The 26,869-nt window shown below is 40.0% G+C and overlaps 1 protein-coding gene across 3 annotated transcripts in view; it reads right to left on the bottom strand.

Annotated features, from left to right (window-relative positions):
- Positions 1-274: 274 nt before the first annotated feature.
- The window catches only part of csde1 (cold shock domain containing E1, RNA-binding), a 129,058-nt gene continuing 102,463 nt past the window's right edge, over positions 275-26,869 (bottom strand). For all 3 annotated transcript variants that reach the window (XM_068057002.1, XM_068057004.1, XM_068057003.1), the window contains 7 exons: positions 25,801-25,976; positions 21,838-21,950; positions 17,231-17,350; positions 11,288-11,466; positions 5,593-5,756; positions 4,164-4,296; positions 275-1,270 (listed from right to left, as the gene is read on the bottom strand). In XM_068057002.1, the coding sequence (XP_067913103.1) occupies positions 1,223-1,270; positions 4,164-4,296; positions 5,593-5,756; positions 11,288-11,466; positions 17,231-17,350; positions 21,838-21,950; positions 25,801-25,976 (933 nt within the window). In that variant the 3' untranslated portion in view covers positions 275-1,222. The remainder of the gene's footprint in view (positions 1,271-4,163; positions 4,297-5,592; positions 5,757-11,287; positions 11,467-17,230; positions 17,351-21,837; positions 21,951-25,800; positions 25,977-26,869) is intronic.

Here is a 26,869-nt window from a genome sequence, read left to right as displayed (position 1 = left end):
AACTTAAGAGCCCCATTCTAGAAAGTGTACATGTTTTCATCCGAGCATTCCAAAGGCGGCCTTAGTTGGGATGATGGGTCACATTCTCTCCCATATTTATACAACTTCTCTACAATTTTATCTGCAAAGTTCTTATCCGTGCCTAATTTATTTGTGCACACGCTGCCCTCAAGTTACTAAACCAACCATTCAAGCTGAGGCAGTGAAACCAATCGAAGTATTTCACACACAGTACAGTGATTTAGGTAGACAAAGTCGATCTGAGATTTCAAAATTTATGGTAAAACTTTTTATTCTAGTTTCTTTTTCATGACCATTAACAGGGACATCGGAGAAAGCCAGGTGTTTTATTTTTCCTTCTTGCAAGAACAAAGCAATCTCCCAGTTTAGACAAACCCCAAACTGTGAGCAGAGGCGAAACAGAAACAGGGTACTGCCTCTGTCCCACATCAACATCAATTAAATTCCTGATCTTATTTGGTATAGTAACACAGACCAGTTATTCGATTACTAACGCTTGATATCAACTAGTCTCCCTGTTTCTATGCAAAAGGCATATATACAGTACCAACAATTAACATTTCCACCTTGATGCATTAATATACTTTTAAAAAAAAAAGTCAGCCGTTTTCTTTCTCATTCGGCATTACACAGGGTGCCCTTTGTGGGAAATAACAATGATACTTGTTTTTAGGCACAAATCTGTTAGTTTCTGGAATAGGGAAAAAGGGTTCCAATGCTGCAGTGCTCCACAGCAACAAACTTGTACTGAAAGGTCTAATGAAAGCCAGCATTCATGGCACTCAAGTGTTTCAGTTGTATAGCTTTTGTTTTTTCCACAGATTTTTTCCTAACATATAAAGGCAAATAAACTTACAAATTTCAAATTAGCATTGATGTAAGATGCTGTTTGATTTTAAATCAAGCTCCTATAAGGTTGTGAAACTATAAGGCTTGCTGCTCATTCACTGCCCCGAGCCTGTGCGTTACCTTTTTTTTTGTATTTTTTTTGTTTTTGCTTCATTTTGTATTTTTTTTTAAGCTTTTGATAAAAGCACAGACAAGTGGTAGAACTGAAGATTTGCTTGAAAATAGATAAATTGTGTTCCATTTCGGACTGGGAAACACAGAGGGTGGTAGAGGCAGACTAATCTTGCGTAAACCCTCCCCTCCCCGAAGATACTGCATTGGGTAATGTGCTTGCTGGGGGAGAGAAAAGCAATCAATCGATCACTCCAGCTTGACGAATCTTTCTCTCTGCAGTAAATCCCTGCAAGAAATGAAACAAATGGTTAATTTTCCAATGGTTCATCCAGTAAACTGGGTACACCAAAACCAAGCTGACAAAGTGAACCTTCAGAATTAAAATTTTCATTGGTTAGAAGACAGCAAAGTTGGCCAAAAGTCAATATAATAAAATTCAGGAGCCAAATTCTTCACACTTCAAAGCCACAGCTACTAATTTTGTCTTCTTCTTGAATACCTTTTAGCCTTAATTTGCAAGTCAATAAGCAGTAGTAAATGTGTTGAACAGCAACAACCCAACTGTGCCATGCAAACAAATGCTCAACTCTATCTAAATCATTGAAATGACTGAGGCCTGGTAGCTCCCCAACTTAATCTTTCTGCTCTCCTGAAGTACAAAGCAGCCCGCTTGATTGGCATCCCATCCACCACCTTCAACATTCACTGCCTTCACCACCGACAGTGGCAGCAGCATGTACCATCTACAAGATGCATTGCAGCAACTCACCAATGTTCCTTCAACAGCACCTCCAAACCCATAACCTCTACCACCTAGAAGGGCAAGGGCAGCAGATGCATGGGAACACCACCATCTGCAAGTTCCCCTCCAAGCCACACACCATCCTGATTTGGAACTATATCGCCATTTTTTCACTCTCACTGGGTCAAAATCCTGGAACTTCCTTCCTAAGAGCACCGTAGGTGTACCTCCACCACGTGGACTGCAGCGGTTCAAGGCGGCAGCTTACCACCTTCAATTAGGGATGGGCAATAGGTGCCGGCCTGTCCAGCGACTCCCACATACCAATAGAAAAAGATCTGAGGTTCCACAGGTGGCAACAGACCAAAATGTCTCTTAAAATGACCTTGTAATTCCAGATGTTGAGTGTTGGCAGACCATGATACAGGGAGACAGTCCAGATCTAATGGTCAGGAAGAGGAACTTGAATTTTTTTTTTTTTTTTTTGTTGAAGAAATCTCTTCCTCAGCCAAGGACACAGTAGCCAGTTGTGCTGCCCCCATTGCAATCCCTGTGGCGATTCAACACTAAAGGGTCAAAACTACAGTACATATGCTCAGTACATCACAAGCAGTGGTTATCAAAGAGCTGTCAAGTGAGCCATATTTGTTTAATGCAATTCTCTAGAACCATGAAAGCCATTTTTTAGTACATTATACCTGCGAGAGGATCTATGCTGTGCACTAAATAAAATTCAAGTTTATTTCTCTTAGCAACAGAAGCACATTCTATGCTAATCTTTTTACAGGGCTCCCAGCTGCTCAATGATTCTTGTTTGGATGAAAAACTAGCGGTTTTTTGAAAGGACACAGAAGATCATAAAATTGGCATCAAAACAAAGATGGAAATCAGTCTTCTGCCAATTTTAACCTAGTTTCCCTGCAGTCTACAACAGATGTCAACTCCATTTCCCTGCTTCCTGCAAGAGTTCCACTCGCACATGTTCCCTTCCTCATACCTATGGCATTTATGCACCAACTCAAATGTGTTGCCACAGTCCCTCACTAATACCCAATGTAGATCAGAAAGGAAATAGACAAGTGAGGATGTTGAGGGCAAGTAAATAGACTGATCACATAACTTGAATGGATGGTGATTTTTTGAAATAAACTTCCCTCAATAAAAGGTGGAGAAAGCAACAGCTGTGTATCTGTAAACCAGAGAGATGAGAAGGTCCCAACTCTGATTTGCAGTCTGTTATAATTGAATCAGTGCCCCTGGCTGGAGGAGATAGAACAGAAGCAGCTTTCCTGCTCCTTAACCAGTGAGCTCTGATGGGCAAATGTAGTTGTGAGCATTAGCCAAGATCAGAATCAAACTCAACTAAAAAGTTCCTCTACAGACAGACAGTCTGGACTTATCACCCAAGGCCCACAGATGAGAGCTGTACCTGAAATCTACTAACTAACTATATACTTCCATACATCTTGTAGCACATTTATTCATGAAACCATTTTTTGGGGGGGGGGGGGCAGGGGAAAAAGGTGTACCCAATTATTTGCATTATGAACTCAACAATCTTTGGCAAACTGCTTTTAAATCAAAAACAAACATGTGAAAAAGTTGCTATTGCTTAGTTAATAAAACATTTCATTCAGATATGGCAGGTAAATTCCAGCTATAAGTTCTTCAGTGAGTCGATTCACAGTTATTGGTTCATTCACAAAACAGATAACTCCATCCATAGGATCACCTCACTAGTTGAAGATGACAAACTGAAAACTGCAGATTCCTTTTGATTCCCTTATGACTCAGTGGTGTGATAATGAGTCAGATAGCAAAACCACAGTTCAATAGTTTTGTGTGCTGACTTAGTCAATTTCAGCTGGGGTGACAGTGGGGTTCTTACAAACTTCAATGTTGTGGTGGGTGGGGGAGCAAGTTAGTTTGCTGACAATCACCGGGCTTCGGACAAGGCTATACAAGTGAGGTGCTGGCAGTTTTGAAATTATACTGCAGTCACTGTCTATAGGGTAGGGAAGAAATTTGGGCCAGTAGTGTGGGCTGAACTTCAGGACATTTAAAACTGTGAAATGCAGGTTTTATCAATAAAAATAAATCACAATGACAGTTCTGGCGTTTTCATTTTAAAATATAAATCTGAAGCCTGAATAATACAGCCACATGTTGAATTCTCAGGACCGTATCACCTGATAAATGTGGTTACATTTTTCAGCAAGGTTTAATAAAAGAAACTATAGATCTTAAAATACAGGTAATAGCAATGTTTTGCCAACGACACATGGAATAGTCTGCTTGGAATCTTCATTACAAACCTGTGATCCAAATCAACATGAGGAGAGGGATCAGAGCAGAGTCAATTTAGAGTTTTAACATTTAATCACTCATGTAACATGACAACGCATTTAAATTAATCTCACCATATGATAGCATTTACCTTTGTGTTATCAGGTCCTTTTGGCTGGCGAAGCACAACCAGTTTTGGAGCGCTTGCATCATCCAACGTGATGCTTTTCAGACGATGTACTAAACGGTCAGGACGTGGAGCTGCCACAGGCCGAGGGCCCTCACTAAGAATATAGACAAATAAATAAAATTTACTGTACAAAAATACATTAAAATTATTGCATTGTGCACAGTCTAAAGGTATATTTTGGCAGTCATTAAGCTTCAAATAACCCTACAAGCCAATGCCCTGATGGGTAGGGTGGTGTTAGATGGATAAGCTAGGAGGCTAACTAGTGCTCTTCAAAAATCAAACCTTCACCTTAAAGTCGATGAAACTTTGGTTTAATGTCTCATCTCAAAGGCAGCATCTCCATACTGCAGCACTCCCTCTGTACTGGAGTGTCAGCTTGGACTGTCTGCTCAAGTATCAGGAGTGGGGTTTGAAAGCACAACGTTCTGACTCAGATGACTTCTCACCTCTAGTACTGCAAGGTATTGATGTTTTACTATTCTGAAAGCAAGTGGTCTTAAACATGAGGAGAATGATCTGGCTATGCTCAACAGTATTCCACCACTCAAATATGTTATGTGTTAGACATCCATTGTGTTAGGAAGACTGAAAAAACACAAACACAGATTCCTTGATTTAAAATCACTCTTGCTAATCAAGGATGGTACTTTCAAGGGGTTCAATTTCAGATTCACTATTTTAAACAAAATTATAACAAAGAAAAATTGCAAAGCACATCTGAAACCAATTTAGTAACAAATCATCTCAATTGCACTGTGCACAATCAAGCAGGAAACAATATGTTTCGAGGCAGCATGTTCTGTACCAGTCGACCTTGACCGCCTGTGCAGTGAGGAAAGTGTACATTACTCCCACATACTGGACAGCGTCATACTGGGAGCTACAAAGCACCTTGCAATGGTGGATACAGAACAGATTCACTGCTGTGATGTGGAAGTACAATCTTGGAACACAAATGCAGTGGTAATATCTTAGAAATCTATTTCTGAATTTGACTACAATCCAACCAATGAAGTTGACTTGATATGTTGGTAAATATTTTGCATTTCTATAGACTGGACAGTATAAGGAGTGTACAGGGTTTTAGAACTACATTTCAAGCAGCAGGAATATATTTAAATTAGAAAACTATATTCAGCCCCGTGAACTCTGTTCAGGTATTGGTATCAGATTATACAGCTCTACAGAAACCCACTGAAATTATAAACCAAAGCCGAAACATTTTGAAGACAAGAAAACCAGAGAGTCTTATTGAAGAATCTGAACACTTCTGTTACTGTAATGTTTAACATCTCTAATTCTAGATAATTTGGCAGTATTCCATTTAGATGTTTCAAGTACTTATTCTGTTCTGTGCAATATTTTTGTGTGTACACCAGAAGCTTACCTGACACGGAATACATTGCAGGCACTACACTTTCCTGTACGTTGGTTTAAGATGACAGAGAACTCAACCTCATCTCCAGGCTGCAACTCCACACCATCCAGTACCTCATTCACACGGAAGAACAGCTTCTTACCATCACCAACTTCATAGTTAATGAAACCAAACTAGAAAACAAAGAAACAAGTCACCATCATGAGAATTAAACACACATTGGAATTAGGCAGTGCGCAGAAATCCAGTTTAGATTACAATGCTCTTTAGAAACCTTTTCTGTCGGACAGCTTTTAATGAAATTATAAAACTATACATGAAAGCCAAAACATAAATGAGAAGCTCATGGGCTCCAGTGATAACCAAGGTTGCTGCTCCAACTATCATTCTAGTACTCAAATCTCCCCATGGCTCAGGTTTTAATGCTTGCAAATTCCAACCACATGGAGGAGAGGAGAGGGGCATGAAAAACCCAGGTAGCCTAGCAGTTGTCACATCAGGTTGCCAAACAAGACACTTGGATGCATAGGAGTTAAGTGTAACCAGTTAAAGAACCTGCATTTGAAAAAGGAGAGAGACAGGGGAGTGGTTTTTGGATTGCGTAGCATTTGAAATGTTAACGTAAAACTCAAACATAAATAAGCCAATTTTTGAAGTTAACTAGTGAAATAAATCACTACATTTGCTATATTCTCTACTTCAAGTGCAATAGGGCTAATTCCTTCAGCCTTTTTACAGGAATAAAACCCCAAAGCTAACCTATATTTTGGTTTGCTCATTTTCTTGTGTAGCATTGTTAAAATTAATTTACGAAACAGAGCTCAATGTAAATTTTAAAATAAAAATGTAAAATGGTTAAGATTTGTTCATTTTTCAATGAAAAAATTATTCAGTGAACAAATCCTGGAATGGCATGTGCGGGTTGGCAAAGCAGGTGAAGGAGTCAAATTAATACTAAATGAAAGGTCACAGACCTGAAACATTAACTCTGTTTCTCTCTCTCCATTATTGCTGCCAGACCTGCTCAGTATTTCCAGCACTTTGTTTTTACTCCTAGTCATGTATTTATGTTCTAGTTATAGAGTAGCCATATTTTAAAAGCCATACTATATATAAGCAATCTCATTTGGAATGCAGTGAATAGATAAAGGTTTCTACATAGATTCCCAATGTCATGCTGATCAAATATTAATTTTAAATAAAAATTGAACAGCTAACAAAAAAGTGTTACTCTCCAAATTCTATGCTAAGATGTTCCCTTCTGTACAGAAAAATCAAAAATTCACAGTAGATAGCACCATTTATACTTTAAGCAATCGAATCTTGATACTTCAAGTGAACTGTAGTGCACACCTGAAAATAATTTCAATAACTGGCTGAAGAGCATCCTGATCGAAAAAAAGACACCCAACCTGCTTCCACGTATTTGCCATCAACTAGGGCACAGGTTCTTAACCTCCAATTTTCCAGACTGAAGGACCTCATTTTAGCTTACCTCCTTTCACTGTCCCTCGCAAGATCAGGAACTCTGATATGGAACTGCCTGGGTGCATTATTAGACCAATGCACACAAACCATTGGTATATGCATTTCAATTCTTTGAGATTCTATTTAGTTACACAGTTCAAATCAGTGATAATGGACACTCAATGACCAATGTACAATTTCCATGTGTTGGTTGGGACAGGTACAGCCATATAAAGGAAAGCGCCTGCCCTTTCTTTTATTTTGAAGGTTTTACAGCAGGCACGCTCAGATCCATGGTTCCTACTAGATTTGGAGTAGAGATCAGGGTAAAGAGCAAAGGCAGGCAAGAATCCTCAAAACATGGTACTGATCTCCATTTTGCTGATGAAAAATACTGCAGATTTAAAAGGATAGCATGCTTTCTAGCCAAGGTCATGACAGTAAAGTGGGTAATAAGTAATAACCACTTAATTGCTGCCAACACTAATGCTTTAAGCACACAGTTAGTAATTAGGCGAAGTGGGAGCTAGTATCATAGCCAGTGTTATACAGCACAGAAACAGGCCCTTCGGCCCACAGTGTCCGTGCTGGCCATCAAGCCTATCTATTCTAATCCCATTGTGTGTGTTTAAACTGAAAATGAGTCCATGGATATTTTTGTTTACAGAGGTCAGAGGTCTGGATTATTAACAGTTGCTGGAAGGTATGTTTTCAGATAAATATCCAGCAGGGAGCTTGTTTTTTTTTTGACTTGAAGATGTTTACCGAGAAGTGACAGGTCAAGATTTATAGTGGTCAGGAGGCGTGACTCCTGGAATGTTTTTGGTTTCACTTAGAGGGAAAGGTGAGTTTTGTCAAGATGACTCAGAGGGATTTCAGTTTTGTATAAAACCCCAAAATCTAACTTCAAAGTCTACCATTACAGCCAGCCTCCCTGCTTTTAGTTGAAGATAGACTGGTGACATCTATTAGCCGGAAGGCTGTGGTATCAATGTACAGCTTTTATTGTGTTTTGCATGATAATGCACAAATAGGTTGTCTAATTCTGGACTAGAATTTAAAGCATTGTTCGATTTTGTTGTATACACCCACCACTCTTGAAAGGATGAGCGTGCAAAGGCTATTATAGGAACATAAGCAATAGGAGCGGGAGTAGGTCATACTGGCCACTGAGCCTTCTTTGCCATTCAGTAAGATCATGACTGAACTTTTACATCAACTCCACTTTCCCACCCTATTTGCATTCCTTGGGGATATCAAGGAATGTAGGGATAGGGCAGGACAATGAAGTTGATGTAAAAGCTGAGTCATGATCTTATTGAAAGGCAAAGCAGGTTTGAGGGGCTAAATGGCCTATTCCTGATCATGTTTATGTTCTTAAAATAGAACAAGTATTCTATCCCCGTATCACTGGATTTCCTTAGTATCCCAAGATCTCAGTCTTGAATATACTCAATGACTGAGCATCTACAGCCCTGTGTGGTAGAGAATTCTAAAAGACCCATAACACAGTGAAGAAATCTATCAGTCCTAAATGGCCAACCCTTTAGCCTGAGACCATGACCCCTAGTTCTAGACTCTCCAGCCAAGGGAGACCTCACTGCATCTACTGTGTCAAGCCCTCGATGAACTTTAGATGTTTTGATGAGAAATCGCATTCTTCTAAACTTCCGGGTAAGTTACTTCTGTGTAACTGTGCCACACAATGACTAAAATACCATCTTGTGAACTTGTGCAATACCCATAAGTGTCATTTCCTTTCCTGCAGTTTCTATTGCTTTGTAAATATTTGCACTAGAAACATGCAATCATTACCATCTTGATATCTTATGATAAAAGCAAATCTACAGCCCAGTTGTTCCTTTATAGAGTTGTCAGAGATATGAAATAGTGAACACAAATTAAACTCTGCATATGGGAATTCGAGCTTTTATTTAGCATTCCTTCTTGTCCTGGACATTAAACTTAAAAAAAGCACTACCAGGGGTTTTAAATGAATGCAGCTTGGCAATCTCAGCCTGCATGTCCTCTTCCACTCAACATCCACGCCTCCAGCAATGACATTCAAACACAGGGGTGCTGAGTGCACAGGTTAAAAGTTTGACAAACCTAGGCTTGTAGACAAGCAATGTTCAACCAGCCAATAAATAGTGGTATAAATATTGCACTCAGAGACTGAACTGCTCCCCACCCCTCACCGTGACAGCTGCCAAGACGGGAGCAGAACGCCACACCCACCCCTCACCTTTCACTGCATGCAGAGCACACCACACTCATGTGCTCCTTAGTTTCCTATCTGTTCAATTTATCACTTTCAAAGAAATTGAGTACAATCAGGTGGCAATCCATCTCCCAGAAGCCTTCCATCAATTGTGCACAGGGTACGCTACTCATACAACACATGTAGATACCTCACATCCTTGAGGAGTGTATATTCCTCAATTTCCTTAAGTTACAAGGGCACATCACACAAAAGGCAGCAAACCCCACCTATGCTGCCACGGTTCAAAAACTGATATGTGAATGCCACACAAGGACCTGTCAACAACTCAAAACTGCAAATAGCCCCTGAAGCTGACCACATTCATTCCACTAGTTGCCTGTCTGTGCCCAACACCCAGTAGGGTGTGTGTTGAAAGGACAACGCCTTTTTTGTCAATATTTCCTTAGAATACACATCAAAAACTGCTCAGTGTCCTAATCATGTCTCAAAATCATTTCAGTCAGCAGTTACATATATTCAATACAGTGTCATAGCCAGAACCATAAGTGAACATGGTGAAATCAATACTAGTCCATAAAAGAAATAGAGCCCGACTATAAAAAGATTAATTGGGCTCAAACCTGGTTCAAACCCAAGTCCTAGTGATGACAGACAGAAAGCTGACCAAACTACTCAGTTGCCTATTTTCCTCTCATTTAAGATTCTTGCCTCCTTGATTACTGGTGGTCCTTCCTGCTTCAACAGTTTGAGACATGAAATAGCAAGCCTGTGAAATTTGGATAAGTATTATCACAGGCTTAACCACTCAAAATTACACTCCATCACATGAACATTCATAGCTGTGGACACGGCTTCTCCTGAAAACAGTAGTTTAAACATTTTCACAAGCGTTGATAAGTTACTTATGGTGTGCTGTCATAGTCGAACCCAATTGCATTCTCACCTGATGTTAATACATGCACTCTCAGTAAACTGGACAGCTCTCAGCTTCAAAGATCTGATTGATTTTTCCCACTCACTAAGAGCATTACTTTCTCCACCTACCAGCCAAACACCATTTCCCCAGCTCAGATTGAGTAACACAACCAACACCGGGATCTTCCTAGTTACCATACCATTTACACCCCTCTCACCACCACCACCACATCCCCCCCCCACTCCCCGAGCCATCAGCTACATACATGTAAAAAGAAAACCATTTGTTGCAATATATGCTATGCATGTTATACATTCCCCATTGGGAGACAATGACTGGGCCATCAAGCTGTCTGCAGAGACAACATACAGACGGTAAGGTCATATCTGCTGTAATCTGATTACTATAACCTAATCAAGAACAGACAATGTACAGACGGGGAGGTTAAATCTGACCAAAGGGTCAAGGTGAACTATAACCTAATATGGAAGGAAGGAACCCTCGGAGGGGGCCATAAATGATAGGTGCTGGGACAACTTGGCGTGCACCAATTCAAGAAACCAACCTAGTCAACAGAACACCTCAAGAAAGACAACGGTGCCACAGCAGCTTGGAAGGCAAGGCAGCGGACACCCTATATCCTGCTGTATAACTACTGTTGTGAGTTAAGTATTGCTTGTATATTCTTGCTGTACTTAATAAACTCTCCATCTTGATTAAGAAGCCAGAGTTTGTACCTTGTGGGTCAAAAGCTGGTCAACAACCCACCTAAACGCACAAAAATCTTACAGCAGTAACTATCCAGGTCACAGGTCAGCTGATACAAGATAGAAAGTGCCAGTCTCTCCTCACATACACAACTCAGGTAGGTAAAACAGGTTTAAAGGAGAATTTCAAGATCGCCTAAATGATCTAACGTTATTGTAGACAGTGCTTCACTCCAGACAGGGACACAGTTTATATTTAAAGCTGATACATTAACGAAGTGAAGTGTTTGAAATCCAACTACCACAGAGGTGAAATACTGGAAAGCCCAAGTGTCTACTTAATGAACTAAGCATGCAAAATCTAGAACAGTCACTGGTATTACCCCTCACCTGGTCTTTCATGCAGTCCACAGTGCCTCTCCGTAAAGGTGTGGCATCGTAGGCCAATTTCTGTCCTGTTAGGGCCACAGTGCATAGCTGGAACTTGATGGTCTCTCCCTTCTGAAGGCAATCGGTTTTGTTTGCCAGACTGACGATGCCAAAAGGATATACTTCTCCTTTCATAGTCCCTGCAAGGACATACCAGCTCCTGAGTATTTAACAGCATAGTTATTTCTTTTCAGCACAATTTATCTGAAAAAGCACTACTGCATGATGGCCTACTTTTATGAAGCATTGAATTAACTTGTCACTGGGTCAAAATGCTGGAATTCCCCCCCTAACAGCACAGTAGGTGTACCTACAGCATGTGGACTTCAGCAGTTCACGGTGGTGGCTCACCACCTTCAAGAGCAATTAGAGATGGGTAATAAATGCTGACCTCGGCAGTGATGTTTACATCCCATGAATGAATAAAAATAAAAAAAATAAAAACTTAATTCATTTTTGAGCTCCCCCACTGGCTGAGTAGATAGACACTATAATTAATGCGCAAGCACGAAACCATCCAGACCAGAAAATGCTAGGTTTAATTCTCAGTTGGAGTTACAATTGCCTTCTGCATCTTAGTCTAAAGAATGAAAGAACTGTCAGCCAGGACTATCACACTCTTTTATTGAGTGACCCCCAATGGAAAGTGCAGACATTGGACAAGGATAGATCAGGGTTGACACCCACAGTGGAAGACCTTATTGAATATTCAGTTCTAGGCTAGCACATTAAAAATGGCCACTTGGGCATGGCAAGAATCAATATCTTTAAAACAGAAGAAAAAGGGGAGAAAATTGGGTGGGGGGAGCAAAATTCCATCGTTCGCAGAAAAAGAAAAACAAATGTTAATATACCAATGAGATTCATGAATATGAGAAGAGACAAGGTACTGCTTCCCTGTGAGGTGGCAAATTCAAAGTTTGAGTGATACTAGGGTCCTTGGGACATCTGAACTCAACTCAGGAGGTGTAATCCTTGCAGGAGATGCGTCAGCAAACCATGTACATGGGTGACTAGAAAAAAAGCTGCATAACTACAGGAAAATGGACAGCCCATTAATTAAAAATAAACAGCAATTTAGAGTTAAGTAGCCATGTTCGCCCTAAAGCCAAGACAGACTAATTTCACGAGAAGTGCTTTTCGCGCTAAAGGATGCAATTCTACTTTGGACATTTAATCCAATTTCTTTACTATTAGAACTTTTATACTTCAACACAAATTGGGCAAACTTCAAAATCATTTATATAACAATTTTAGTGAAGAAAAACATTACAAGAATCTTCACAGAAATGTAATTAGAAATGAATGGATGCTGGGGTGATGTTAGGAGGGAAGACAAAGTTTGGTCACAGGTGGATTTTAGGGAAATTCCGAAGAGGGGAGGGAGATGGAGAAGCTTAAGTAAAGTCTGCAGCCTAGGTTTACCAGAATGATAACTGGACTCCAACAGTTAAATTACAAGGAGAGATTATACAAACTAGGGCTGTAATCCCGGAGTTTAGAAGGGTATGATATAGTCGGGATTACGGAGACGTGGCTGCAAGGTGACCAGGGATGGAAAATGAACATCTAGGGATATTCAGTATTTAGGAAGGACAGACAAAAAGCAAAAGGCGGTGGAGTTGCATTGCTGGTTAAAGAGGAAATTAACGCAACAGTGAGGAAAGCTATTAGCTCTGACGATGTGGAATCTGTATGGGTAGAGCTGAGAAACACTAAAGGGGCAAAAACCATTAGTGGGGGTTGTATATAGACCCTCAAACTGTAGTGATGTTGGGAATGGCATTAAACAGGAAATTAGAGACGCATGCGATAAAGGAACATCTGTAATTATGGGTGACTTTAATCTGCATACAAACTGGGCTAATCAAATTAGTCGCAATACTGCAGAGGAGGAATTCTTGGAGTATATACGGGACGGTTTTCTGAACCAATACGTTGAGGAACCAACTAGAGAACAGGCCATCCTAGACTAGGTATTGTGGAAAGAGAGAGAGGGAATAATTGATAATCCAGTGGAGAGACACCCCTTGGGGATGAGCAACCATAATATGATAGAATTCTTCATCAAGATGCAGAGTGACGCAGTTGATTCTGAGACTAGGGTCCTGAATCTTAGTAAAGGAAACTACGAAGGTATGAGGCGCGAGTTGGCTATGATGGATTGGGAAATGTTACTTAAAGGGAGGATGGTGGATAGGCAATGGCAAACATTTAAAGAGTGCATGGATGAACTGCAATGATTGTTTATCCCTGTCTGGCGCAAAAGTAAAACAGGGGAGGTAGCCAAACCATGGCTTACAAGGGAAATTAGAGATAGCATTAGATCCAAGGAAGAGGCATATAAATTTTCCAGAAAAAACAATAGACGTGAGGATTGGGAGCAGTTTAGAATTCAAAGTAGGACCAAGGGATTGGTTAAGGAGGGGAAAATAGAGCAGGAGAGCAAGCTTGTGGGAAAAACAAAAACTGACTGTAAAAGTTTCTATAGGTATGTGAAGAGAAAAAGATTGAAGACAAATGCAGGTCCCTTACAGTCAGAAACAGGGGAATTTACTATTGGGAATAAAGAAATGGCTGACCAACTAAATGCATACTTTGGTTCTGTCTTCACAAAAGGAGGACACAAATATCATACCAGAAATGTTGGGAACACAGGGGCGGCACAGTGGTTATCCCGGCAGCCTCAACTCCGGTGACCCGGGTTCGGTTCTGGGTACTGACTGTGGGGTTTGCCAGTTCTCCGTGACCATGTGGGTTTCCACCGGGTGCTCCGGTATCCTGCTACAGCCAAAGACTTGCAGGTTGATAGGTAAATTGGCCATTCTAAATTGCTCCTAGAATAGGTAAGTGGTAGGAGAATTGAAGGAAGGTGGGGATGTGGTAGGGAATATGGGATTAATGTAGGATTAGTATAAATGGGTGGTTGATGGTTAGCGTGGACTCGGTGGGCCGAAGGGCCTGTTTCAGTGCTGTATCTCTCTATGACTCGGCTTAGTGAGAGAGAGAGGAACTGAAGGAAATCAGTATTAGTAGAGAAATGGTGTTGAGGAAATTGATGGGATTGAAGGCCAATAAATACCCAGGGCCTGATGGTATGTATTCCAGAGTACTTAAGGAAGTGGCCCTAGAAATAGTGAATGCATTGGTGGTCATCTCCCAAGATTCTATAGACTCTGGAACAGTTCCTACAGATTGGAGGGTAGCTAATGTAACCCTACTATTTAAAAAAGGGAGGTAGAGAGAAAGCAGGGAATTATACACCAGTCAGCCTGACATCGGTAGTAGGGAAAATTCTAGAGTCCATTATCAAAGATTTTATAGCAGAGCACTTGGAGAACAGTGGCAGAATCGGGCAGAGTCAGCATGGATTTATGAAAGGGAAATCATGCTTGACAAATCTACTAGATATCTTCGAGGATGTAAACTAGTAGAGTTGATGAGGGGAAGCCAGTGGATGTGGTTTATTTGGACTTTCAGAAGGCTTTCGACAAAGTCCCACATGAGAGATTAGCGTGTAAAATTAAAGCGCATGGGATTGAGGGTAGTGTATTGCGATAGATAAAAAATTGGTTGGCAGACAGGAAAGAGTAGGGATAAAGGGTCTTTTTCTGAATGGCAGGCTATGACTAGTGGGGTACCGCAGGGATCGGTGCTAGGACCCCAGCTATTCACAATATATATTAATGATTTAGATGAGGGAACCAAATGCAATATTTCCAAATTTGCAGATGACAAAACTGGGTGAGAGGGCGAGTTGTGAGGATACAGAGAGGCTTCAGGGTGATTAGGACAAGTTGAGTGAGTGGACAAATGCATGGCAGATGCAGTATAATGTGGATAAATGTGAGGTGATACACTTTGGTAGCAAAAACAGGAAGGCAGACTATTATCTGAACGGCTATAAACAGAGAGGGGGATATGCAGCGAGACCTGGGTGTTCTCGTACACCAGTCACTGAAGGTAAGCATGCAGGTGCAACAGGCAGTAAAAAAGGCAAATGGTATGTTTGGTATGTTTTTCCTTCATAGCGAGAGGATGAGTGCACAGGAGCAGGGATGTCCTGCTGCAATTATACAGGGTCTTGGTGAGACCACACCTGGAATATTGTGTGCAGTTTTGGTCTCCTTATCTGAGGAAGGATGTTCTTGCTATAGAGGGAGTGCAGCGAAGGTTTACCCAGACGGATTCCTGGGATGGTGGGAATGACGTATGAGAGATTGAGTCAGTTGGGCTTATATTCGCTGCAGTTCAGAAGAGTGAGGGGGGATCTCATAGAAACCTATAAAATTCTAACAGGACATGACAGGGTAGATGCAGGAAGGATGCTCCCGATGGTGGGGGGAGTCCAGAACCAGGGGTCATAGTCTAAGGATACGGGGTAAACCTTTCAGGACTGAGATGAGGATAAATTTCTTCACCCAGAGAGTGGTGAGCCTGTGGAATTCGCTACACAGAAAGCAGTTGAGGCCAAAACATTGCATGTTTTCAAGAAGGAGTTAGGTATAGCTCTTGGGTCTAAAAGGGATCAAAGGGTATGGGGTGAAAGCAGGAACAGGTTACTGAGTTCAACGATCAGCCATGATCATAATGAATGGCGGAGCAGGCTCAAAGGGCCGAATAGCCTACTCCTGCTCCTATTTTCTATGTAAAGGGACAATTTGATAGAAGTTCAAGATATTAAGGGAAGCAGAAAGGGTAGATCGAAAGAAACTATTTCAGTTCGGTGAGGAGTCTAAGATTGCAGACATTATCCAAAAATTTGAGAAAATCCAGTCAGGAAAGACATCCACAGAGCGGTAGAAGTTTGGAATTCTTGTTCAAATGGCAAGTGACACGAGATCAGTTGTTAGTTTTAAAACTGAGATTGATAATACTTTTGGTTAGCAAAAATCCAAGGGATATGAGATAAGAACATAAGAACTAGGAGCAGGAGTAGGCCGGCTGCCCCTTGAGCTTGCTCCGCCATTCAATAAGATCATGGCTGATCTTTTCGTGGACTCAGATCCACTTACCCGCTCTCTCACCGTATCCCTTAATTCCTTTATTGTGCAAAAAGATATCTACCTTAGCTTTAAAAACGTTTACTGAAGTAACGTCAACTACTTCACTGGGCAAGGAATTCCATAGATTTACAACCCTCTGGGTGAAGAAGTTCCTTCTCAATTCAGTCCTAAATCTGCTCCCTCTAATCTTGAGGCTATGCCCTCTTGTCCCAGCTTCACCTGCCAGTGGAAACATCCTCTCTACTTGTATCTTATCTATTCCCTTCATAATTTTATATGTTTCTATAAGATCCCCCCCTCATTCTTCTGAATTCCAATGAATATAATCCCAATCTACTCAGTCTCTCCTCATAAGCCAACCCCCTCAACTCCGAAATCAACCTAGTGAACCTCCTCTGCACCCCCTCCAGTGCCAGTACATCCTTTCTCAAGTAAGGAGACCAAAACTGCACACAGTACTCCAGGTGCGGCCTCACCAGTACCTTATACAGCTGCAACATAACCTCTCTGCTTTTAAACTCAATCCCTTTAGCAATGAAGGACAAAATTCCATTTGCCTTCCTAATTACTTGCTGTACCTGCAGACCAACCTTCTGCGAACATAGTACAAAAAAAAAATGAACAGAACATAGTACAAAAAAAAAATGATTTGACTGCCATTAACCAGCAACCTCGGGTGAACAGTTAGTATTCGTAGACAGCTTGCTAATGGTCACCTGAGCAATTTTGCTTTCCTAGGCCAAATATCTCATCATTGACCCTGGATTTCTCCCAGATTCACTACCGCATATAAAATCCTTTAATTCAAAAATTGATGCTAAAGCACATTACAGACGCAATCCACACACCAGTATAGACATTTCAAAAGAAAATGTAGTTGCAATGATAAGAACCTCACCCTCCTCTGTAATTTCAATAAGTCCCTGATACTCAGCCTGCTGTGGATCCACACTGCGTAATGGCCTCACCACTTTACCAGTATAGACGGTTGGATACACTTCATCACTGGGACCATTCACTGTAAAATAAAAGAAAAAAATGAAGCTGGGAGGCACAACCTATTCTCAGGGTAAATTTGATTATACACAGCTGACACAAATATAGAAGCTTGGAATCTGAAATGGGAAAGAACAAGATGCAAGTATATGGATTGCCCAGGATACTGCTAACGTTTTTTGAAACATAAAACACTAAAAAGAATTAATGACAGATACAAGGGTTCTGCAATCTTTCTCCATAATACTTAAGCGAGAGGAATCAAGACAACTTCATTTGTACTTTAATCTTGTCCTTTCTGGAATTAACCTTGGTCCAAGTTGAAATGATCATCCTAAAAGAACTAAGGCCATGTCATCTTGCCTAGTTAAATACCTCACTACTGTAACATACATTTCAGACGATAGCTCACAATAGCACAACATTCAAGTTAAATGGGAACTCAATGCTGCATCTCATGCTACTTCTATGCTTGCAGACCACGAAATGAATCTCCAATCTTTCCTACTTGTACAACACCAGCAAATCATCAGAGTAGATTCTGAATGTAGAAGGGAGATTTTTTTCGCTCCGAGCGCATGCTAGAAATGTGCATCAGGAAACTGCACTCCAGCCTGTCAATTACATTTAATAGATGAAAAATCAGGGTAGGAGTTTGCAATTCCATATGTGCTTAAGAATAGCAAAAAACCTCCCCAATAGATCATGGCTCATTTTTGTAAGATGCATGGTAAGGATTCATGCCCAGTAGCCGTGTTAAACAAAATCATTTTTGGTTCCTCTTTCTTTATAAAAAGCAAAATTAATTTATGACGGTCACTTGTGCAAATTTACAAGTTCTCATACACCTCATCTTCCTGCCAATGTCCCCCACATTCCCCCCAAAAGCATATATATTACTGGGTTTATAGGCAGGATGGAACAACCAGTACCATACCCCAAGAGGTTACTGTTGTTACGACTGGGTGAGAAAGAGGTCTAGGGTTCCCTTTTAGCCTTCACCTGGTCTTACTGCAACAGGGTTTTATTTTTAAACACACTGTTTTTAAGCTCCCCTTTGTGAATCCTTGTTCACAGCTTTCCAATTATAAGGCAAAGAAACCAGCACAAACAAGCCTTCTCAGGTTTAAAAGGAGGAAAGTTGAAATTTATTAAACTTGAACTTTAACTCCAATTCAGTTAACGCCTACGGATACACACTGCTCCCCACGCTAGCATGCATAAGCGAAATGTACATGCAGATAGAGACAGAAAGAAAAAAATAAAGGTTTGAGGCAATATCTGAGGTTTTTTTTTAATGAGTCTTCGAGCTCACTGTAGGCTCCTTGCTGTAGGTAGATCTTGCTTTTCGTTGGGGCCTAGTATCCTTCTTGAACCTTGTTCGCTGTAAGAGACTTGACTCTTAGGGTTCATGGGTCTTCAGTGGATTCAGAAGATGAGAGAGAGATGGGAGCAGACAGACAGGCAGAAGAGGCTGTGGCAAGCCAGCCAGGAGAGCTCTTCAGTCCAGGAGCATTCTGCCTTCTGCCGCTCAGTTCAAACTTGTACACAATTCAGAAAAAAACCCAGACTGCCAAGCAGGTTAGTCATGTGACTAACTGGTTTGACCATATCTGTTTGTGGATTGTATTGTAACAGGGGATAGCTCCTTTGTTCCCAAACATTGTTAATATGTAAAAATGTCTTTCCAGCCAGGGGCCTGGCAACCCCCAGTCATAGGCTATTTCTTCCCAGCAACAATTTGAAATTTAATGTCCAAATTACAAAATTAATGTGCCTCATACTTGGCAGGTGGGGGCTTGCAAGACATTGTTCATACACTAATTTAATGAACATTAGCAGGCTATTTAACAAAAAGGCATCACATCAGAGCCCAATTTTGTCCTCCAGGATCTTCAAAATTATTTTTGTTAATTTAACAGATGGTTTTAAAAAATTCTTGACATCAAAAACCATGAGGGGGTAAAATAAATCGGGCAGGGGAGAAAAAAAAAAAAAATCAGAAAATGAGAATCCATAAAACCAGCGTCAATTCAGAAGACGGTACAATCAGTTTTTGAATGTCACGAAACTTCAAGAAAATAAGCGACTAATGAGGCATAACCAAACTAATGGTAACAAATTCCCATGATCGCAAAATGTCAAGCTATTTGAACCGTAAAATACATTTGTGTTTGTGAATAGACTGTGCACTAGAATGTTGACTGCTAAAATGGATGTTTAAAAAGTACCATATGAAGAAGTCCAAGTATTTTTAAAGTCTGACTAAAATCTGGGAGAGTTGACACTGCAGTTTAAACTGTGCAGAATGTGTTTATGAACAGTATCCTGCAGTCACTGCATGCAGTGTTTCCATTTTGTGCATAATGCTTTTCTAGTCATCAAGGCTCAAGGTGCACCCTGACATAACATGCATTTCCATTCCTGATATCTAGCAAGAAAACAAGAAATTCTAAGGTTTTGCCCTAAATTCAAAAGGAAATTGGTGTTTAAAAAAAAGAACTTAAAATCAAATAAAAATTCCAGATTTTACTGATCACCATCTGTATTGATTTAAAAAAGGTCATCCAAACAAGCTTCCCCCACCCCTCCACCAGGAAACACTAGGTAGCCATCACAAATCTCAGAATTTTACAGCACAAAGCCACTCAGCTCAGAAAGAGCCATCACAGTTCCATTTCTTGTCCTCTCTCTGTACACTCAATTTTTTCCTTTACAATATATCCACCTTTTAAAGCTACAACAGATCCTGCTTCTGCCAGGGGATGCTATGGTCCCAACAATCCTCTGAAGAGCAAATCTGTCTTCTTTTGGTAATCTTATGCCCACCAGGTTTACTTGATCAGAACATCTCTATTTTGAATAGTTCTATCGTATCTCTGCTCCATAATCTTCATTCCAATGAACAGCCTTGGTTTCTCTCCTCTTAGCTAAAGTCTCTAAAAGGGTGTCATTTTAGTAACTTGTACTGCACCCACTGCATTTCCCAGATGCCCTTGCTAAACTCAGGTGTTCAAAACTGTACAATATTCTAACACTGGTCTAAACAACAATTTGTACAGGTTATAATCTTTGCTTTTATACTTTTATAAAACTCCTAGGATACATTTAAAAAAAAAGTTATCAATTTCTCCTACTTCTTAAGATTTCTATACCTCAATCCCGGTGTCTCTGTTCCTCTACTTTTAAAAGGAACTGGAGCACAATTTTCTCCTTTCACAGGGCTGCTCAGGGAACCTTTCTGCCAAATAACAGTTCCGACCAATGAGTGAACCTAGGTCTTCCGGGCCTGTATGATTCAAATACTCAAAACTCAATGACTCACAACTGGAACTCAGAAGGAGGAATACTGTACAGTTTACTAAATTGTCTATTTAAACAAGATGAGAGATTTTAATATACTGGGTCCAGTCTTCTACCCATCCTGTGCTATATTCCTGTCACTCCACTACTGCCAAATAAAAAGGCAGTTTATAGATCAAGAGGGTCCCAAATTGCAAGGCTACAATTTGAGAGATTACATTTTCAGCTGATCAATATATTGGCCACATGATCAAAAATTCAAATGTAGAAAACAAGTAGGAATGCTGTGGGATTTAGGAACTGCATGTAGTAATTTACAGCTGGGTGATTTACTAATTTTAACTGAACTGAGTGATGTAAAGGATAGAAGTTTCAGTTGAATAACAGTACGTCTAAAAATCATTACTTCCGTTGAGGAAGTGAATGAATATAAAAATATCAAGAGTCATTATCAGAATTAAACTGGATAATGAGTACAATAAAATTTAACAAATACCAAATTGAAGGATAATTCAAATAGAAGCACAAAATTCAAATCCAGAGTAGTAATCCTATTCGATTATTTACTAGATCAGATCCACAATAGTCCACACAACTTTTGTATCTGTCTGCATTTGAGAAGTACTGTACATGATGGCAACAGCGTACCATGTCACTTATCCCATACTCTTCATATACACACTTGTAGTGGCATATTTTCCTCTAGACGCTCAGGCATTAATTAGCACTTTTACGATGAGTTTCTTCCTTTTTTAAAATAACTTTCAATGACTACTTGAGCAAGGTATAATTGGGTTACTGTCCATGAATCATATAACATAATACTTTAAAAAGAGAGGATTGAAGAAAGTATTACTTCACCACAAGGTTAACTAGCCTGTTCTGGCTGCAATTTTTGCAGCATTTCAGGGGACTGTTACAGCTGTGGAAAAACCATGAAAACACTAGTCCTGCTAAGGAGGCCAACTACCCAAGAGTTTGGCTTTGAATTTTCTCCTACCACTTAAGACGCATGGTTACTGAACAGCCTCATACTCCCTTGCCACGTATAATGGAATTTCAACTAAGTATACCTTACCCCAATTGTTTAATGGATATAACTAACATTACCATCTCAAAAGTTGGGTCCCCTAATGTTACTTGGTAGTTATCAGATTAGAAGTATCAAGCCATTTCTTAAATCCATAACATTCACCTGGCTCTTACCGGTTGTAATCTTGGTGACTTTCTCAGCACTCACTTTGTTCCCTTTGCCCTTTGACAAACTGTATTCCACAACATCTCCGACATCCAGCTCATCAACATCGCCCGAGAACTCACTGGGGACCACAAGAATATCAGTGGATGAAATGTTAATAAGCTCAACAGTTACAGCACTGCTCAAAGGTTGCAGTGTATCCAGCTTGGACATCCTTATATTGGTCTTAGCACAAAATCAATACCTTAGGACAGAGATTCAAATATTGGCAAAATAGTACCAGTATGCAGGTTAGTAGTACTTCAACACAGCCTCAGACAATTTCAATGTTTAAAATGGGCAATCACTTATATCAGCCACAAAATAATAACAGTTAGCAATTTGCATTAATGGCAATTTCAAATTTGCCAGTTATAATGTCATGCGCTCCATTTTGGGAAGAAACAGGTGTGCTTACTCATTTGATAAAACAAACTATCTTAAATTAACAGGCTAGTCCACACATACTGCATAATTGCCACCAGCAAAATATTTTACACAACAATTTCTAGGTTTCAAGATTCTTCTTGAACAATAAATGTTGGTACAGATTTCAGAGGTACACACCAACTGAGGCATTAACATTTTGTGTTCAGCCCCTCAATATGATCATGGCTGTTCTCATCTCGGCCTCAACTCCACTTTCCTGCCCGTTCTCCACAACCCTTCAACCCATTATTAATTAAAAATCTGTCTATCTCCTTAAATTTACTCAATGTCCCGGCACCCATCGCACTCTGGGGTAGTGAATTCCAGAGTCTCACCCCCTTTGAGAAGTAATTTCTCCCCATCTCGGTTTTAAATCTGCTACCCCTTATCTTAAAACTATGACCTCTTGTTCTAGATTGCCCCACCAGAGGAAACATCCTCTCTACGCCTACTTTGTCAATCCCCTTAATCATCTTATATACCTCAATTAGACCTCCTCTCATTATTCTAAACTCTAGAGAGAGTAAAGGCCTAAACTGCTCAATCTCGTCATAAGACAAACCCCTCATCTTTGGAATCAATCTAGTGAACCTCCTCTGAACTGCCTCCAATGCAACTACATCCCTCAAGTAAGGGGACCAAAACTGTACGCAATACTTCAGGTGCGGTCTCACCAATTCCTTGTACAGTTGCAGCAATGCTGCCCTACTTTTATACTCATTCCTTTAGCGATAAATTCCAAAATTCCATTTGCCTTCCTTATTACCTGCATACTAGTTTTCTGCGATTCATGCACGAGGACACCCCGATCCATCTGCACCAAAGCACTCTGAAGTTTCTCTCCATTTAGATAATAATTTGCCTTTCTATTCTTCTGACCAAAATGGACAGTCTCACACTTATCCACGTTAAACTCCAACTGCCAATTTTTGGCCCATTCACCTAACCTATCCATATCCATTTGTAAATTTCTTATTTCTTTATTGCAACTTACTATCCCACCTATTTTAGGGTCATTTGCAAATTTGGCTGTAGTACCTTCTATCCCTGCATCCAAGTCATTTATATAGATTGTAAATATTTGGGGCTCAAGGACCGAACCCTGTGGCACCCCACTAGTTACATCTTGCCAACCAGAAAAAGACCCATTTATCTCGACACTGTTTTCTGTTGGTTAGCCAATCCTCTATCCAAGTGAGGAAATTGCCCCTAACCTCGAGATCTTACCTCGTGTATTAACCTTTTTTGCAGCACCTTATCAAATGCCTTCTGGAAGTACTCTAGCAAATTAGTCAAACACGATTTACCCTTCATAAAACCATGCTGACTTTGATGGATTGCATTTCGACTTTCGAAATGTCCTGTTATTACTTCCTTAATAATGGATTCTAACAATTTCCCAACGACAGATGTTAAACTAACTGATTTATTGTTTCCGACTTTCTGCCTCCCTTTCTTTTTGAATAAGGGCGTTATATTAGCTTTTTTCCAAATCCATAAGTGTATGTTGCAACTACCCATGTTTCAGACGCACGGTCTGCCTGCATCTGCAATTAAAAAAATGGAGAACCCAATTTTCCCCGTTCTGCTACATGATGCCCCTACTCCCAAGAATCCAAAGTCAGTCATGTGTTGCGTTGCATACAGAAATTCCTGACCTACAAAAACTACACTGCAGACAGCCTGCAAGGAAAGTTTCAATCCCTCTAGAGCGACAGGTCAGGGTAAAGAGAGAATAGAGCAGCAAGAGTGCTAGTAGGTAAGTGTTTTGCAAACCTAGCACAGGTGCAGTGGCCTGAATAGCCCATTTTTCTGCTGTAAAATGTCGTGCATGCACTGGAAATGACTCACTTTGGTTTAAAAATGTAAAAATTATTGTACTTCAGGGAAAAACAGCTCTAAGTATTTAAATGGGCCTACAATGTGGAGTCAACAAGACTGATGTGCTGCTAGTATTAATTTTGGTGTTGATAGTTGTACATATCCGATGCCAACTGGAATACCGTGAGTTCGGTTCTGGCATAGCTACATTTTAATTTAAATGTGTGTAGCTAGGCTAAGGTTTTACTGTGTCCTTGATGTCTTCCAACAAAATTTATCCTCTTGAGAACACAACTTCCAACTTTGCTTCCTGAACAGCAAATATAGTTTGATCTGTCCATTCATACACAGGTCTGATCAAATATAAAGTTCGGATAATGTCCTAACTTACTTTGTGATAAAGTGGATTCACAAATTCCTCCATACAACTACATCCCAACGTTACCACTGCCTTGAAGGCAATGCCAAGAGGCTAGACATCATTCACAGGGGAGAGCAAGCTGATGGACAAATCATCCCAAACCTTTGTTTAGTGAATTTGTCATCTTATTGCCCCCAGTTCTGGAGAATGTTTCATCACAAAGGCAAGTCATAAGAGGGACAACAATGAACCTATAATTTTTGCTGGTCATGATCTCTAACATTCCATGGTGTGAACTAAAATTAGAAAGCATTAAATTGTTCCCATTTCAACAAATGGCCCAATTTTTATGCCCTAAAATAACTCAATTTTGACATTCCTTACATCAAGATCAACCAAGCATCCTATTTCAGTAGTGAATGGATAGAATTGGATGTACCACATTAATATGCTCCTTAGTTCATAAAAAGCAGCACTGACTTGGCCGAGATGTTCTATTTCTAGGCATTGCAAACATGTACATATATTTATGGATTACAATGTAAACGATTAACTGAAAATAATTCATAAAGTTGCAATGTGTGAATCTTTGTACTGATTTAACCTTGATGTGATCTTTAAAAAAAAAAGTGTTAATTAAACTGGAGACCAGATTGTGAAATAGGGTAGAGTACCTCCATCAAGCTGATCAGCTACTCCTTACTAGCATCTTATCCAAACACATCTGTTGAATACCTCATTTTAGTGACACCATCTACTGGTGGATGCACAGTTCACTTGGTTTCTGCTCATGTTGAACATAAAGTATTTTCATCAACTAAATAGAATAAAACGATGGCCACGAACACTGAACACTATCTAAATCTATGGGGTAATGAATTTGGCATAGAATGCGCTTGGCACTTTAAATTCCCCATGTATTAGTGAAACTCCTGTAGTCAGTAAAGTTATCATTGCAATGCCATGTGATTGGCCTCAGTGAAAAGGAGTCTTTGATCTAAATATTTAGTTCGATCACAGGATGCCAGTGACCGCACTTTCCATAAATGCAAGATTTTAAAACCCTCAAGGTCTCAACTGCAGAAAAATTCTACGCAAAAGCAAAAAGAAACACAAAAGCAAAAATTACCAATATACTTCAGTAAATGCATACCCAATCCAGACACAAAACTTGCCAAGAAAGGTCATGCTTAGGACGTCTGCACAAAGTAAGCAAATAGCAAACAATGATTTGGATTTCAGACTCATTAGGTGTGCACTTCTTCAGATGACTGTATTCCACACTACTTTGTAAATGCAAGAAATCAGATAAGTGGCTCACCTGTAGTGGAAGAAGATTTCTTGATCATGTTGAGAAGTTTCGATGAAACCAAAGTTATCCTTCAAAGCTGCTACATATCCTACAAGTCTCTTGGCGTTGGGGTTGCGATTTAGAATTTTGATTGACACTGCACTCTGTAGGCCAGTTCTTTTAACTTCACAAATACTAAATTCAATCTATAAAAGTAGAGATTATAAAAAGTTCCTTTAGACAAAAAATTTTCTTAACTGAATTATTTCCACGAAAGCAATGTGGCTTTGTAAAACTAGCACGGGTATACCAATGGAAATACATACACAAGTCCGACAGCCTTTTGTGACTAAAGGAAGTTATTTCTCAGTTTAAACATCAGACACATCATGTGTGGTCTTTATATAGATCACCACAACTCTTGAGACATGACCTTAACCGGTTTGTGAATTGGGTCACTGAAATGCAACACACTGCACAATCACACCGTAGATGGTCTTTTTGTTGGCTATAAAAAAGTCCTCCCTTAAATGTATTTGGGTAGTCTCAAACCGCTTGACGGGACATGGGATTACAACTTCACTGAATATTTTTGTGGGCTAAGATTTTGACAGCAACTGTGCGAGCAAATGGATGCATCTTCAAGTAGTTTTCTAAAGACATCACAAAACTGCTCATAACTGTTGACAGTTCATCCAAGTATCTGGTCCCTACAGACCAGGGGGTTCCAGTTCTCAAAATGGAGAGAGCGCCTGTAGCACAAGTATCTCAGAACACAAAATTACGGAATCTATATTTTAAAAAAAAGTTAAGACTGCATAACCAAAATATGTGGCAGAAACCGCAGGATAGGATGAGTAAAGAATATCTGCTTTTGCATTAGCGGTGAATCTACATAACTACCGTTATTATGACTCTCACTTGAGTGATGAGCATCGTATAATTCCATTTCCCAGTTATTGCAGAGAAATCCCAATGAGTCAAAGTATTAGAATATAAACTGCTTTGTGACAACTTTTGAATAAAAAAATCAAACTGATCAGCAGCAAAATACAGCTGTCCATTTAGGAGGCATCTATAAACTCACTCAAGGATATTT

This window comes from Heterodontus francisci, chromosome 25 (genome assembly GCF_036365525.1).
Source record: "Heterodontus francisci isolate sHetFra1 chromosome 25, sHetFra1.hap1, whole genome shotgun sequence".
NCBI classification, from domain to species: Eukaryota; Metazoa; Chordata; class Chondrichthyes; order Heterodontiformes; family Heterodontidae; genus Heterodontus; species Heterodontus francisci.
Note: the sequence above shows the minus strand (reverse complement) of the source record. Positions and strands in the feature narration are given on the sequence as shown.